The sequence below is a fragment of the Meleagris gallopavo genome, chromosome 1 (genome assembly GCF_000146605.3).
Source record: "Meleagris gallopavo isolate NT-WF06-2002-E0010 breed Aviagen turkey brand Nicholas breeding stock chromosome 1, Turkey_5.1, whole genome shotgun sequence".
Taxonomy (NCBI): Eukaryota; Metazoa; Chordata; class Aves; order Galliformes; family Phasianidae; genus Meleagris; species Meleagris gallopavo.
In genome coordinates, this window is record NC_015011.2 from 33,085,068 (window position 1) to 33,099,632 (window position 14,565).

The following is a 14,565-nucleotide window of genomic DNA, read 5'->3' on the forward strand; positions in this document are numbered from 1 at the left end:
GAGCTGCCGGCCGGCGGAGCGCCGTGCTGCCCGGAGAACTTTCTAGGCTATGGGAGAAGTTGTGGGAACGGCCGTCATTCGGCGCTGCTCGTGCATACGTTAAGCCGGCGTAAAGGCTTCGGGTCCGACGAGTGCCCCAGGCTTGCGGCAAGCAGAGCAGGCAGCAGAAAGGAGCGCGTAGGGTTGGCGAGAAAGCTCAGCGAATTAAAGCAGCGCGGACGTGGCTCTGCCTGCTGACACGGCCTTATAAATACCCCGAATGAATGGTGTAAATGAGGCGCTTTAATCGCTAATTGTTCTGATGCTCATCATCTGTAGTGCGTGCTCTCAGCACGCTTATGGCTCAGCCCTGCCTGCTCTGAGCACCGCACGCCTCTGACCATTAATGCTGTTACAAGTCCTCCTCCCCCACCCGAGCCGTGACCGCGTTTGTTCCTTGTGTAACTGATGGCCTTCTGAGTGGGCGAGTCAAGCTGAAACCCTTCGAACAGGTTATATGGTGGAAGATCAAATGTTAAATGTGCTCATGTCGTGTGTGCAGGGGTAGCAGAGCTGCACAGGCTCTGCTGTGAGCTGAACATGTGAAGGAGTTCATCTCTGAGCCACGGTACCTTTAATAGCGAGGCTTGTCACCAGTGTGTAGAAGATTGCTACTTGGGGGACAGAGATTCTAGTGATAATCAGCGGGAAAAATAAACCCAACAGTAGGCTGGTTAAGACGCTTTTACTTGTGTAACCGTGGGCCAGGCCCCAAGTGGAAGAAGCCATACAAGAAAGCACTTTATTCTTACACTATTTTTCAGAGTTTGTTTTTGTCTGACTGCTCTGGATATCAGTTATGGGGAAAACAAGCTGGGGGTGCAGAGAGAGAAACATGGGGAGAGCAGCTTTAATCTCTGGAGGTTCTGACTCCACAGAGCTACCCTGCTCGTTGTCAGGCAGAGTGCAGAGCTTGTTTTGCCACGACTCATCGCTTTGTTCCAGACTTTCTGGTTCCTCTACTGCCACAACTTGCACTTTTTTTCGTTTTGTATGAACTTCTTTAAATTTTCCCTACTAAACTGCCCTTCTTGTTGCATTTAGTTACAGTCGTTCTGTAGTGAATTGTACAGAAATGTCTGCCTGATGTCGCGTTGATTGCTGAGCTGTCCCTTTCAGGCTTGCTTCCTCGGCTGTCACTGTGCCACCTTTCTTCCAGTGGGGGAGGTGATGGCAGGGCATGCACCAGGCACGCAGTGCTCAGAAATCGGAAATTCTACCTGCAGGCAGTTTGAAACAGCAGTTTTTTGAGTTTCGTCTCTTCCTTTTGTGTGCTTTTTTTCCCTTACCTCCTACGTACTTATGTAACAAGGCCTTACTTAGGGCCTGAGTAACTCTGTTACCATGTGGGCATGCTTTGATGGCCTGGTGCATTTTTGGACTCTCTTGCTCTTTAACAGCATCCGTGCATTTAACAAAGATTTTTTTGGATCCACTTTTTTATCCAACGTATTGCAGAATGGCCTGTAGAAACACCTGATCTTCAGAACGCTTGTCCAGCTTCCTTGTTAGTTTTACACTGATGTGTCTAAATACAAATCATCTCTAGTAAATTATCATCCACTAATAGGAATAGAACACTTTGTTAACAGCTCAGTATGATTTATTTTGTGGTTAATGTCTGATACTTCTCTAATGTGTGCTTGCTTTAGAAGAAGGGCCTGGTAATGCTTTTGTTCCAGTAGAGGAAATACTTTACAGATGGCTTTATGAAGCATCTTAACAGTATTTCGGAGCAGGGATGCTCATTTTTGCAGTTGCTAAGCTGCTATCATTTAAGTAGCTATCTATGCTTATGTCATGTCTTATTGAAACATCCTCGGTGTGCTTGAAATTTGAGTTCAAACCTTTCCAGAGAACAGTATAGATTATACTATTTTTCTGTTACTGAAAGTGGATGAAAAGATGTAGAATTCTGAGATCTGTATCAGAAGCATGTTCATGTTTTGGTGCAGTGCATACAGTGTGTTTGAGATTTGTATACAAAATTTTGTGGTTCTTTCTGTCCTGCTTTTAATTTTTATTGTTGTGCTGAGCGAATAAAACTTCTTTTTCTATTTTCAGATGATCGTAGCTTCCACTCTAGAAGAAGTGGGCAAACCTGTTAGCAGGAGTAGGAAACGGAGAGTATAGCAATAGAGATGGATGAGCAAGCCCTTCTGGGGCTGAACCCAAATGCTGATGCAGACTTCAGACAAAGAGTACGTAATTAACTTGCTTATTTCTATAATAATTTGGGGTGCTGCTTCAGTGAAAAAATCTAGTAATTGCTTTCTTGATTTATGCACAAAGGTTTTGTGGTGGCATGTATGGGGTGCCATGTTGCAAGTGTGTATCGAAGCTGAAAGAGATGTTGCCAGTCCAGTGAAGCTATGGTTAACTTGTATAGAATTTGTTTCTCTGGGCTCTGGCTTTTCCAGTCCTTTCAATTCTAGTCCTTGTTCAGCACCTTAAGTGGGTTCCTGTGGAATGGAAATCAGCCACTGGAAATGCCAAGTTGCTTGTGATTTCCTTTTAATTCTTGGGTGGCAGTTTGGGGATGGGGGACAGGCTGTTGTGTTTTTTATTTATTTTGATTGGTTGTTATTTTGAATGGATTACCTGCCTTGAGAGCCTTTTAACGAAACACAGGTTTTTAAATTATGGTAAAGCTTATAGTAATTTAAAGTCATGGTAAGCAGGAACTTAGATGATATGAGAGATGCTCACTTGGGAAGGCATTTCTAGTTTTATAACTATTTAATGAGTAAATGCTTACTTATCAAATTGATTCAACTACATATAAGATGACATTCAATGAAACCTTTCAGAAATGGGAATACAAGCATCTTCTTTGGGTGTTCATAAAACAAGCCCTGGAATGTATAAGGAAGTTAAAACTGTAATTTGATGCATCCTGGCGTTGCTAAGCAGCCTGTTAAATCTGTTTGTTGGGGGTGTTTGTCCTTGAAAAGATGAGTATGGCTGAATTGTAATATTTTGTCAAGAAAATGTCACCGTACATTTGAAGCTCACGGATTTATTGACCTTTTAACCATGCAATCTGCATTCTTCTAAAATACTTCATGGTGAAAGGTGAGTAATTTTTTACTCCTCGTGCAGGAAATGACATTATACTACTTGAATTTACTAAGTATCAAATCTTAGCTAATTAAACTGTTCACTGTAAGGAAGTTAGTGCAAGCTACTGTGATTTCTTGTTTTAAGAACTTAATTCAACTCTGAATAATTATTTCAATGAACGTAAACAGTCATGATAATTAGAAAAACCTCTTGAAATACAAGTCTTTATAGGCTTTAAGTGATGTTGTCAATCTCATCTGAGTTTCAAAAATTATTTTACTGTTTTGTATAACACGCCACACTAAATTTGAAAGCAATTATGTCAAGGTAGCTGTTTTCAGAAGAGTCTTAAAAGATCTGATAAACAACTTTGGTATCTATAATCTACCTGAAGTATACATTTCTTAGCAGCCTCTGTAATGGGTTCATAAACTGACTATTGTCAGCTGGTCAGTGAGAGATTTGTGTTTGAATGTTGCTTGGAATGTAGAATACAAGCAAAGTAGTGCAACAGAAATGAGTTGTTTTCAGTGAAAAAGTCTAAGTCTCTTGCTCTTTAGAATTTGTGGAGGGAATTTATAACTTGGACTTGAACTTCCACCCCTGGAAATTGTAATCAACACCCAAGTGAACAAGGCCCTGAACGAATTCCCATAGCTGACCCTGCTTTGAGCAAGCAGTTTGGACTGGACTGTCACCAGAATTCACTTCCAACTCTGCCAGTTATGTGATTCTGACCTTTTTAATATTCAAGTAACAAAATGTTAAGTGGAAACGAGCACCTGTAGTGTTTGGATTTGGAGGAACACTTGCTTTGTGTTAATGAGGGAGCCAAACAAAAACTTGGAAGTTTCCAAATACCGCGTTTTTTGAAGGAGAAGTGTGTCTTAGTGTGAACAAGATGTTTTGCTGTGTCCTTTGGGTCTTATTTCGTTGGCATTTTCTCTGTTGGTTCTTTATCACATGAAACTTAATTGGATGCTTACAGGCACTGGCCTACTTTGAGCAGCTGAAGATATCTCAGGATGCTTGGCAAGTCTGCGCGGAAGCATTAGCTCAGAGTATATACAGGTAACGTAAATAAGAATCATTGCTTATTTTCATTAGTAACATGGACTTTATATACAGTAAGCTCAGGAATAGTTCTCCTACTGAGTAAACCATCCCATTGTTCCATATGCAGAGACTGCGCAGTCAGCACTATTTTTGCACCAAGTTGTGTATTCAGATCTCAAATAATAGGTTATTGCTGTATTGTAGGATAGTGCAAGCTGGAAGGAAATTCAGGAGTGTGTATCTATGGTATAACAATAATGATTTATGGTGAATACTTTTTTTTTTTTGCAGATGATTTTTCAAAGCTTCCCTGATTCCACCCCATAATATGCAGCCATTAACAAAACTGTGTGAAATTTGAAAAACAGCATTTTACCAAGATACACAATTTGTAGGTTTTTTTGAAAGACATGGTAGAATAGATATTGTAGTTTTGTATGCTCAGTACCAAACTCAGAATATAATAAACTGGCAGATACAGAGAAGAATATCATAAGAGGGAATATCAATATTAATTGCTCACTTTTATCAGATGAATTGCTCGAGTATTTGCCATTTTCCTTAGCCTTTTTTTCTAGTGTGAAATAATTCTTGATTTGCCAAAGGCACTGCCTGGTTGTAATATTTGAGGATTTTTTTTCTTGACAGGGAAGGGTATCATACTGCTACCTCTAATAGAATTTTCTCTTCTTTTCTAGTGATGATCACATCAAGTTCTTTTGCTTTCAAGTTCTGGAACATCAAGTTAAATTCAAGTTAGTAATCTTTCTTGATACCAACCATGTAAATCTATTTTGATTTTTCCCTTTTTATTCTGCTTGCAAATAAAATGGCATGTCACTCCTATTATTCTTGAATAAAAGTTCTCAGAACCCATATTCTGCAAACTGGTACCTCAGTGTTGTTGATGAGCTTTAACTGAGTTCACAAGGCTTTCTTTTATTCCTTCTGTTTTTCCTGGAAGAGAAGTAGCTGGTGTTTAGGCAGTGCACTTTACTCAGCTAGTCCTGACAGCTCTGTTTGGCCCAACACAGACCTGGTCACTAAGTATGGGATGAAACTTAGCACTTTCCTTCAAGCCTTGCTCTACTACCACTGATTTTCAGAGAAGAGTTTGTCCTGCACATAGCAGCCTTGCTCAGTACAGCATTCTGGACTTAGACAAAGCCCTGTTTATGCAATAAGCATGGCAGAGATGTTGTGATGAATGAGTATTTTCACTGAGTTGTGTTTCTGTACCGTGGTAATTTTAGGAAAAAACAATCTAAAATGGAAGATTCATTGCATGGAACTGTATTTGTTCCACACTTTGGATTCCTTTGGTGTGAGCTTGAACGTCAGGGCAGAGGTGTCTGCCTGCCTCTTGGGATATTGTTATGACTGGTTGCAGTGCACCGAATGTTTGAGTCAGGCTGTAGATAGGAATAAGCTGTATTTTGCAGCTGTGGTTCACAACTGCATATTGGACCAAAAATTCAAGGCTTAGCTTTTTGAGATCTTTCTTAGTTTTACATCACTGTTCTCCTTTATGTCCACGTTTCATTTCTGTCTGCTTCTTGCAGTAAATTTTCTGTTCTCATTTTTTCTCTGTTTTCAGTGGGATTGCTTTTTTTCTTAAAAAATAAGTAACAGGAACGTTGAAATCCCATTCAGCAATTGTCAGGGGTCATACCAGGACTATAGCACCTTGGAGAAGTAATTGCAGGAAGTTTCTTCTCAACTTTTCTAGTCCTCAGATGGAAAATGTGTGGGCGGTATTAGAGTTGAGCCGGTGATAACATAGAATTCTGCCAAGGCTTCTGTATGTACCATGTAAAGTAGAATTCCTTGTTTGTTTTGTTTTTCTTGTTTTGACATATGTTTGGTAGTAAATGCACTGCAGGATCAGATCAGTGAAACTTCCTTGAGATCTTCAAAGAGTGTAGAACTCAGATGTTAGCATATACAAATGTACAAATATCCTTCGCCCCATGGTTTCTGGTCAAATGTGTGTTAATGCAGTCTTAAGATCCTGTCCTTAAAGCAGAACAGCCTTCCCTCAAAACTTCAGGCTGCTTAGAGGAGGCTCCAGTGCCAGGAAATATAATTCATTAATGTCTTTTTTCTTTTTTCTTTCTTTTCTTTTCTTTTCTTTTCTTTTCTTTTCTTTTCTTTTCTTTTCTTTTCTTTTCTTTTCTTTTCTTTTCTTTTCTTTTCTTTTCTTTTCTTTTCTTTTCTTTTCTTTTCTTTCTTCTTCTTTTTCTTTTTCTTTTTCTTTTCTTTTTCTTTTCTTTTTCTTTTCTTTTCTTTTCTTTTCTTTTCTTTTTCTTTTCTTTTCTTTTTCTTTTTCTTTTTCTTTTTCTTTTTCTTTTTCTTTTCTTTTTCTTTTCTTTTCTTTCCTTTTTTTTCTTTTTTTTTTTTCTTCAGAATTTTAGCATGCAAACAGCTTTGTAAATTCTTTTTTCTGGGAATTTTTCATTGACATTAATGTGCAATGTTGCTATTAAATGCGTTTTTACTTTACTGAATGTAAATGCTCTTGTCAAGAAGCAGTCGTATTTTGTTCTCTTTATGCTTTGTTTCAGATACTCTGAGCTCACTGAAGTCCAGCAGCAGTTAATTAGGGAAACGCTCATAACATGGCTGCAAGCCCAGGTAAGTGTATTTACAGTGGTTTTGCACTGCAGGCTGACATAATGCACTGAGTGCAGGCTAAATATTTAATCTGTCATTTGAGTTTGAAGATGGTTTCCTGAAGATATGCATTATCTGATGGTGAAAAACTTCTAATGTGCTAATCATTATTAGAAATCCTTTCAAATGTTTGTTATAAGAAAGTCTGTGCATGAAATTAATACTAAATATAAAACTCTTATATCAGATAATGATTGTGGTTTAATCAGTTGTGTATGAAGTAAGAAGCATTAACAGTTTTCCTGTGGTGAAATATAATCTAGATTCCTGATGTTGTTGAGTGTCTAGAATAATTTTGTTTTTAAGACCCTCCTGGCCTAAATCCATTTTATTTAGCGTACCAGCAGATATTTGGGAATGAATGGAAAAGACTTTTTAAATAACCCCTCTGGTAATGTTATGGTAGTGTATTGGCTACTCTTTCTTGCAGAGGTAGTTACCGTAGCTAAACTTGTAGTAACAGTTGTACCCAAGAGTTTGCAATATGTAGAACCATCAAGCAAACTGATGCAAATCTTTGCCTCTTCCTGCCACAATCTAGTTATCATTCCAATCCTTTACTGGCAACTAAGATACTTGCTTTGTTTGTAGAAATTTGAAAACTACTAGAATACATTACAACTTGAAAAAGAACAGATCATTGTGAAGTGGATTACATTGTTGTTTTTTTTTTAATTTTTCCTTGGTGTCCCATTTCAGAGGAATTTATGTAAAAGAGGAGGGAGGGAGAGAGAATGATTAATAGCAACAGCTTCCATTTTTCCCTAAAGAAATCAGATCTAGAAGAAGTTCATACCATTCTTACTAGCATCTAACTTAGGTAAAACTAAGTTACTAGCTACTTGAGAACCAGAGTTCTTTTTTTTCCCAGAAGTTCTTATTTACTTCAAACCACAAATTAAGAAATCTTATTTTAGTTTTTGAATAGCACAGTCAATATTTTTGCCTTGAATGAAAGACTTAGGACTTAAGACCCAGAAAGAATGTTTTCCCTGCTTTGTTACAATTTAGCTAAGTTTTCTTCAAAATCATTAGAAAGGTAAAGCTTCTGATTAGTCTCACCAGTAAGGCAGAAGAGAGGTACTACACATCACTCTGCAGAGATCAATGAGCATATATGATTTGTCTCTACTTAAGAATAAACAAATATAATATCTTGTTTCTACCAGATGCTGAATCCCCAGCCTGAGAAGACTTTCATTCGCAACAAAGCAGCGCAAGTCTTTGCATTGCTTTTTGTTACTGAATATCTCACAAAATGGCCCAAGTTTTTTTTTGATATTCTATCAGTAGTTGACCTTAATCCACGAGGCGTGGATATGTACCTCAGAATCCTGATGGCTGTTGATGCTGAGCTGGTAGACCGGGATGTTGTTCATACATCAGAGGCAAGTTATTATTTCACGTTAATATTTGTTTTGAAGTTCCAAAAATTTCTCTATTTCAGTTACAGTAGACGATTTGCAAAGGGTTTTTTTTCTTTTTTTTTCCTATGGCAACTCTGCCTTGGAGTCATTAGGGGATTTAGATCCCAAAGCTTTATGTTGTTTAATGCTTTTTATGCTTTCATATTTATAAGTTAATGTATTTTTTTTGCTTGAAGAGCTAGCAAACAAAAACTAATGGGCTGAGTTAGCTGACTTGATGTTAGACTGACTCATTTCACAATGGTAATATCTTCTAGTGCATGTTTGAAGGAATTCTAATGTCAAAAATCCATTTAATTATATAAAGAACTTTTTTTCTCCCTTGCCTGCTTTTCTTCAGTATCTGGGCATCATGGTAGAAAAAAAGGAAGAAAAGCTATGTTGTTTTTTTTTATTTTTTCTGCAAGAAAAATAAAGGTGCTTTTTCTAGGTTTTTGATTTGAATTTTTTATCTTGGTAGAACAAGTAGGCTCTGGTAGTGGATATAAGAATGCTACTAGCTTGAAAAAATGCTACTAGTGAATGACAAGATTGATTTATTGTTTTCATTGTGTTGATAGGAGGCTCGTAGGAATACTTTATTAAAAGATACCATGAGGGAACAGTGCATTCCAAGTTTGGTGGAATCGTGGTACCAAATCTTACAAAACTATCAGTACAATAACTCGGAGTTGACATGCCAGTGCCTTGAAGTTGTTGGAGCTTACGTATCCTGGATAGATTTGAGCCTGATAGCCAATGAAAGGTATGGGCTTTTTGATGGAATATTTAGGTGGGAGAGAAGGCAACAACAGAACCTGTTAGTATGCTGCCTGTATTTCCGTGAGACCACATGAAAACTTTTCTTAGAATAGAGACTAATTATGTATAAATAATTGAGTTTTTTGTTTTAATAGAGTGATAGAAATTGCAAGCAAGCTGATCTAATGACCAAAACAGACAATGTACCATTTGCTGTATTCTCCTTAAAATACATCAAATACTGGGTTTAGTCAGTACAACAGACTATAATGATTTCATTTTTACAAGACATTTTTAATTTTGCACATGAATAGTACAAAGCTTTTGTATGATGCTACTGCAGACTTCTAAGTATAAATTTCTCTTTTTTCCCAAAGGTTTATAAATATGCTGCTAGGTCACATGTCTGTGGAAGTTCTCCGGGAAGAAGCCTGTGATTGTTTGTTTGAAATTGTAAATAAGGGAATGGACCCAATTGATAAAACAAAATTGGTTGAATCTTTATGTCAAGTGTTACAGTCTGCTGGCCTCTTCAGTATTGATCAGGTTTGTAAATTGATTTTACAATAGCAACGAGTCATAGGTTTCAAACAGTTCTTAAACAAGCAGACCACAGAAAACTGTGAAAGTAAGCCCACAGATGTAGGGAGAATCAGCTGTTTTTCTTCGTCACGGTTGAACACTTGCACTTTTCTCATACTGAAATTAGCAGGCGGTTATTAATATTCTTTATTCATTTAAATCACAATTTATTTCACAAGATGTGTTTTGCACACTATATTTTGTTCCTTTGTATCCTTCTTTAGGAATTACTCTGCAACAGGTATTGGAGACAAAGTATTTTAAGAATGTAGCCATGACAGAGTATTTTAGGTTGAGACAGGAGACATGCTTTCTTAAGGTCATGTAAGTTGTTATGCCTGCCTGCACCAGCAAACACAAGTCTTGAAATGCTGATCTGGGAACTGGAAAAATCGACCAACCAACTGAACGCATGTTCCCTGTGCAGTAGCAGTACTTAAGGAAGAGCTGTTTGCTATGTGCTGTGAAGAAAGAGGAACCTAGTCCTGATGAAGCTGTAGTTCCTGGATTGCAAGGCAGTTATCTCTTTTTTGTGAAGTCATCATCAAATGTATGTTCCTACTGGAAGGCCAAAAATGTGTAATCATCAAGTCGGGAGTTGTTTCTCTAAAAATCTTACCTCAGTCTCTAACAGACTTGTTATTCCTCTGCTTTAGTATAATTCTGACAGGGAGCAAACCATTTGTTTTAGATGACTGGTCTAGCAGTCTCTCTCCATTCTAATCAATGTATTTCTGCAAATGGAAGCCATAAATACTGAATGGTCGCTCACTTTTACAAACAGTACTGCCTGTTGCTTGCTGTCAGTATTTCTGAAGTGAGGTGCAGCTGCTTATTTTTTAAAGTTGTCGCATGAAATGCAAATATGAAGAGATGGAGGATGGAACAAGCTGCTGTTGCATAATGGAGAATGCATAATCCTTAAGTTCATGCCACATAGACCTGAGTTCTGCTAGTATTTTTAATCAGGTACCATTTCTGGATGGTTGGACTGGGTGATCCTGTGGGTCTTTTCCAACCGTGGTGATTCTATGATTCTTACAGGAAGATGATGTGGATTTTCTGGCCAGATTTTCTAAGCTGGTCAATGGGATGGGGCAAGCATTAATAGCTAGTTGGACTAAACTGATAAAAAGTGGTGATATGAAGAGTGCTCAAGATGCTCTGCAAGCAATTGAAGCAAAAGTGTCCCTAATGTTGCAACTTCTAATTCATGAAGACGATGACATCTCATCTAATATCATTGGCTTTTGTTATGACTACCTTCACATCTTGAAACAGGTAAATATGCCTGATTTCAGTTTAACGTTTTTTTGATATATTATTTGCTTTGATTTTGTGGGAATATATGAAGCTAATGCTTTATGTAAGCTGCCTTGCAAAATAGTCTTGACTAATTAGCATTCAGTATTTTCACGGGCTGTGGGTGTACTTCTCAGAGAGTTTTGTTTAGAAATCTGTAGGAACTGAGCTAAATCCTTCATTAAGTGGAAGAGAGGCCTGCTTCATGTGGTTGTTAAAAGCAAACCTGTATTTTGCTATTGGTAGGAAAGAGCTTTCTATACAAGAAGTAACACTTGAAATTTCTTTTATAGCTTTCTGCACTTTCAGACCAACAAAAAGCTAATGTAGAGGTAAGTATTAACTTTTTTTTACTACAGATTCTTATTGACATTTTGTCAGAACTTTTCATTTTGTTGCAACAAATTGTATATAATTTATATGCTTTAGGATGTCCATGAGACAATAATTAAAATTAAGTAGTAAACCTATGTTGAACTGCATATGAAGGTGAAAGCTATTTAAGTGCTTGGTCTTCCCAAGCAACCTCAGTGCCGTAAGTCTGTCTTGCTGTGCTCCTTGACAACTTCTTGATGAAACGTTCTTTAACCAAGACAGAGGATGTTTTCTCCTGAAATTTTTCATTTCTATTAAAACCTTCCCTCGTTCCAAAGAATTGGAAGGAATATGGGAAGGGTTGTCATAAAATAAACCCCTGTAAGTAAAACTTGCGGAAGAAGCCGCTGCTCAGGTGTAACATTTGTATTTAAGATGAGCAGTTGTGTGCTAAGTATTATATGAAACTATGCATTAAGCTGAAGTTTACAAGCTTAATTTTATGCATTAAGCATTAAGATAAGTAAATATGTTTGTGTCCAGTTTTGGAAATGGAAAACTTTGTATCTTCTGTTCAAATCAATTTACTGCTGCAGCGCACTTAAGACGCTTAAAATCTGAATGTGTTGCTATCTAGAAATCTATGATTATGTTGAATCTGCTTTTCTACTGAACTTCCTGTTATAATTATTTCTCAACTTCACTGAACACATCTTGAGAGTTTTTGTTAGACGGAGAAACAGTCATGCCAACCTTTCTTCTTTCGTTCAACTCACAAAAAGAAAATGTTTGGAAACATCTTTTTGCTGACCCAACATAGCTTGCTAACCTGGGAAAAAAAGAAAAAACAAACCCCAAACCCACAACCAATTTTGAAGGTGCTGAGCTCCCAGAGAAATAATTTTAAGGCTAAGCTGACCTACCTCTTTGAAATGTAATCTCAGACAGCCTGTTTAGCTTCCTCTCCTTAGTTCAGTCATCTCTAATTGCTCTTTTTAGTGTGAACTGAACTGCACAGGTTAGAAGCAGGAAATAAAGCCAAATAATGCTGCTAGATGGAAGGTTCAAAGTCATTTATACTGTGTATCTGAAACTGCATGTGTATCATTTGGATAGAATCTATCTGTTTCAGTATGCACTGTGAATTCTTCAAAATTTCTGAAAACAATAATTCAAACGGGATGTAAATGTTTACAAGTATTTTAACATTTGCCATAATATTTCCTTTTTCTGTAGGATTTTGGCTGTTGTTTCTTATTGCTTGTCTGCTTCTACACTTACAGTTCTGTTTATCTTAGGCAATCATGTTGGCTGTTATGAAGAAGTTGACATACGATGAAGAATATAATTTTGAAAATGAGGTACTGTATGAATAAACAGACAAATGCAACTTGAATTGCACATCGTAAAACTTTCTCACATTCTAAAAATTCATAGCTTTCTTAGGCTAAGGATTTGAATATAGGAAGCTAAGGTCTGTAGACAAATATTTCCTGTGGGGAAAGCTTTTGTTTTATTTAAACCTGAGCATGTCTTCATAGGACAAAGCAACATAGTAAAAGGATATTCAAGCAGCAGCTTGGTTAACAGAATAACTCTGTCTGCTTTTGTGCAAACTGTTCCTGGACAAATATGACTGTGCTGTTAGCTAAGCGTAGCTGTTGAGCTGGCTTATTCATTGTGAGTTTGCATATTTCTGCTGTCATGCAAAACCATTTGAGAAACATTTAAGAAATACTGCTCAACCTATTTTAGATGGAAGAGGTCAAACTTCTGCAAAAAATAAGCTAAAAGTCTTTGATTTTTTTCTTCCCCTTGCATCTCTGCTAGCCAGCAGTAATAGCTGAATGTGTTAGGCAGTTCTGCTCTGGGCTGTTCAGAGAGCTGTGATCTTAGAGGTGAACTTGGACTATATGTAGTACATGTTAAATGTTTCTGTCAGATTAATTTAAAAATCAGCTAGATGCTGAGGGACAACATCTTCCTGAGGAATGAGTCTATTTTCAAGAACTGGGTCAAAAATGCTTTTCTATGAGCATTTTCTTTCTTGTTTATAGTTCACTCTGAAAGTAAAGCCCTCCTATTTATTTCTATGGAAGCTACAACAGATACAGAGAGCACAATAATGCTATTTGATAGAACAAATTCTCAGTTACAAAACAATTTTTAAACATAGTCACCATTAGCTCTGCATATTTGCCAGCAATGAACAAAAGCCTGCATGCCACGCTCATCAAAATCTTCCTGTCTGACCAGAAAGTGGCTTGTCTTTATTTCATTATCAGCACTGCTGAAACACACCACCCACTGCCTCACTGTACTCACATCCACTTTTTGGTTTCCATAAACATTCAGCAAGCATCAATGAATGCCCATGGATGCCATTTTTTATGCATGGAGGAGGAATTCACTGACACACCTTTGCTTCCTGAGCACTTCCATGTCAGATGCCATTGTGTCACAGTGCCCTTCTGCTGCCATCTGTCACACGACAGCGTAGTGAGATACTGGTGGGAAGATTCAACCTCTGCTGCCATACCACCAACATCCGCCTCTGATGTCCTGAGCTAACATAATAGAATAGGAGACACTACTTCTGAAGCCACACTTGTACTTTTGGTTAGTTTTCAGTTTGAGAGGCCTTTTTTATGTGTTTCTGGATTGAATGCGGTGAATCCCAATGTATCACAACCAGACAGTAAGGGAGCTAGCTGCTACGTTGCAAGGGTATTCCTGAATTTTCCAAACATGAAGTATTGTTCTTACATATACATGTTTTTGTTTGGGGTGCAACTGTCTAAAATGGTTTTGGATATATTTAAGGGTGAAAATGTGCTTCGCTGATGCGACTGTTTTGCAGGGTGAAGATGAAGCAATGTTTGTGGAATACAGAAAACAGTTGAAATTGTTGCTGGATAGACTTGCTCAGGTCTCACCAGAGTTACTGTTGGCATCTGTCCGCAGAGTTTTTAACACTACACTTCAGTAAGTATTTTTTTTTTTTTTTAAGCTTGTTTACATAAATACAATTCCCATAGCTTTTTTCCTTTCTGTCAGACTCTGCACTAACAGTAAGTGTGAAGTAGCACAGCAAAGCCTACTGATAAAATTAGCTGGTAATAACTTTGGTAGTGTGACTTTGTATAGCTTCGTGATACAAATCTTACCCAGTTACTTAGGAGGAAGCAGCTTTCTTTTTGTAACGTTATTATTAGCTAGTTTTTGTTTGTGTTTTTTATTTCTGGTGGTGTCTCTTCATTTTTTTCTCTTGCCTGCTTGACTCACACTTGTCCAAATGCCTGCTTTATGCCATCAGGATATGTTAATGACATGTGGAAAGTTATTTCATGTATTATTGCTAGCAGGA

At 37.5% G+C, this 14,565-nt stretch overlaps 1 protein-coding gene across 1 annotated transcript in view; it reads left to right on the top strand.

The window, feature by feature from the left end:
- Positions 1–1,988: 1,988 nt before the first annotated feature.
- The window catches only part of XPOT (exportin for tRNA), a 23,539-nt gene continuing 10,962 nt past the window's right edge, over positions 1,989–14,565 (top strand). The window contains exons 1-11 of the mRNA XM_003202042.4: positions 1,989–2,240; positions 4,091–4,173; positions 4,857–4,913; positions 6,723–6,792; positions 8,001–8,219; positions 8,819–9,003; positions 9,377–9,545; positions 10,626–10,862; positions 11,177–11,215; positions 12,497–12,559; positions 14,059–14,183. Of these exons, the coding sequence (XP_003202090.1) occupies positions 2,181–2,240; positions 4,091–4,173; positions 4,857–4,913; positions 6,723–6,792; positions 8,001–8,219; positions 8,819–9,003; positions 9,377–9,545; positions 10,626–10,862; positions 11,177–11,215; positions 12,497–12,559; positions 14,059–14,183 (1,307 nt within the window). The 5' untranslated portion in view covers positions 1,989–2,180. The remainder of the gene's footprint in view (positions 2,241–4,090; positions 4,174–4,856; positions 4,914–6,722; positions 6,793–8,000; positions 8,220–8,818; positions 9,004–9,376; positions 9,546–10,625; positions 10,863–11,176; positions 11,216–12,496; positions 12,560–14,058; positions 14,184–14,565) is intronic.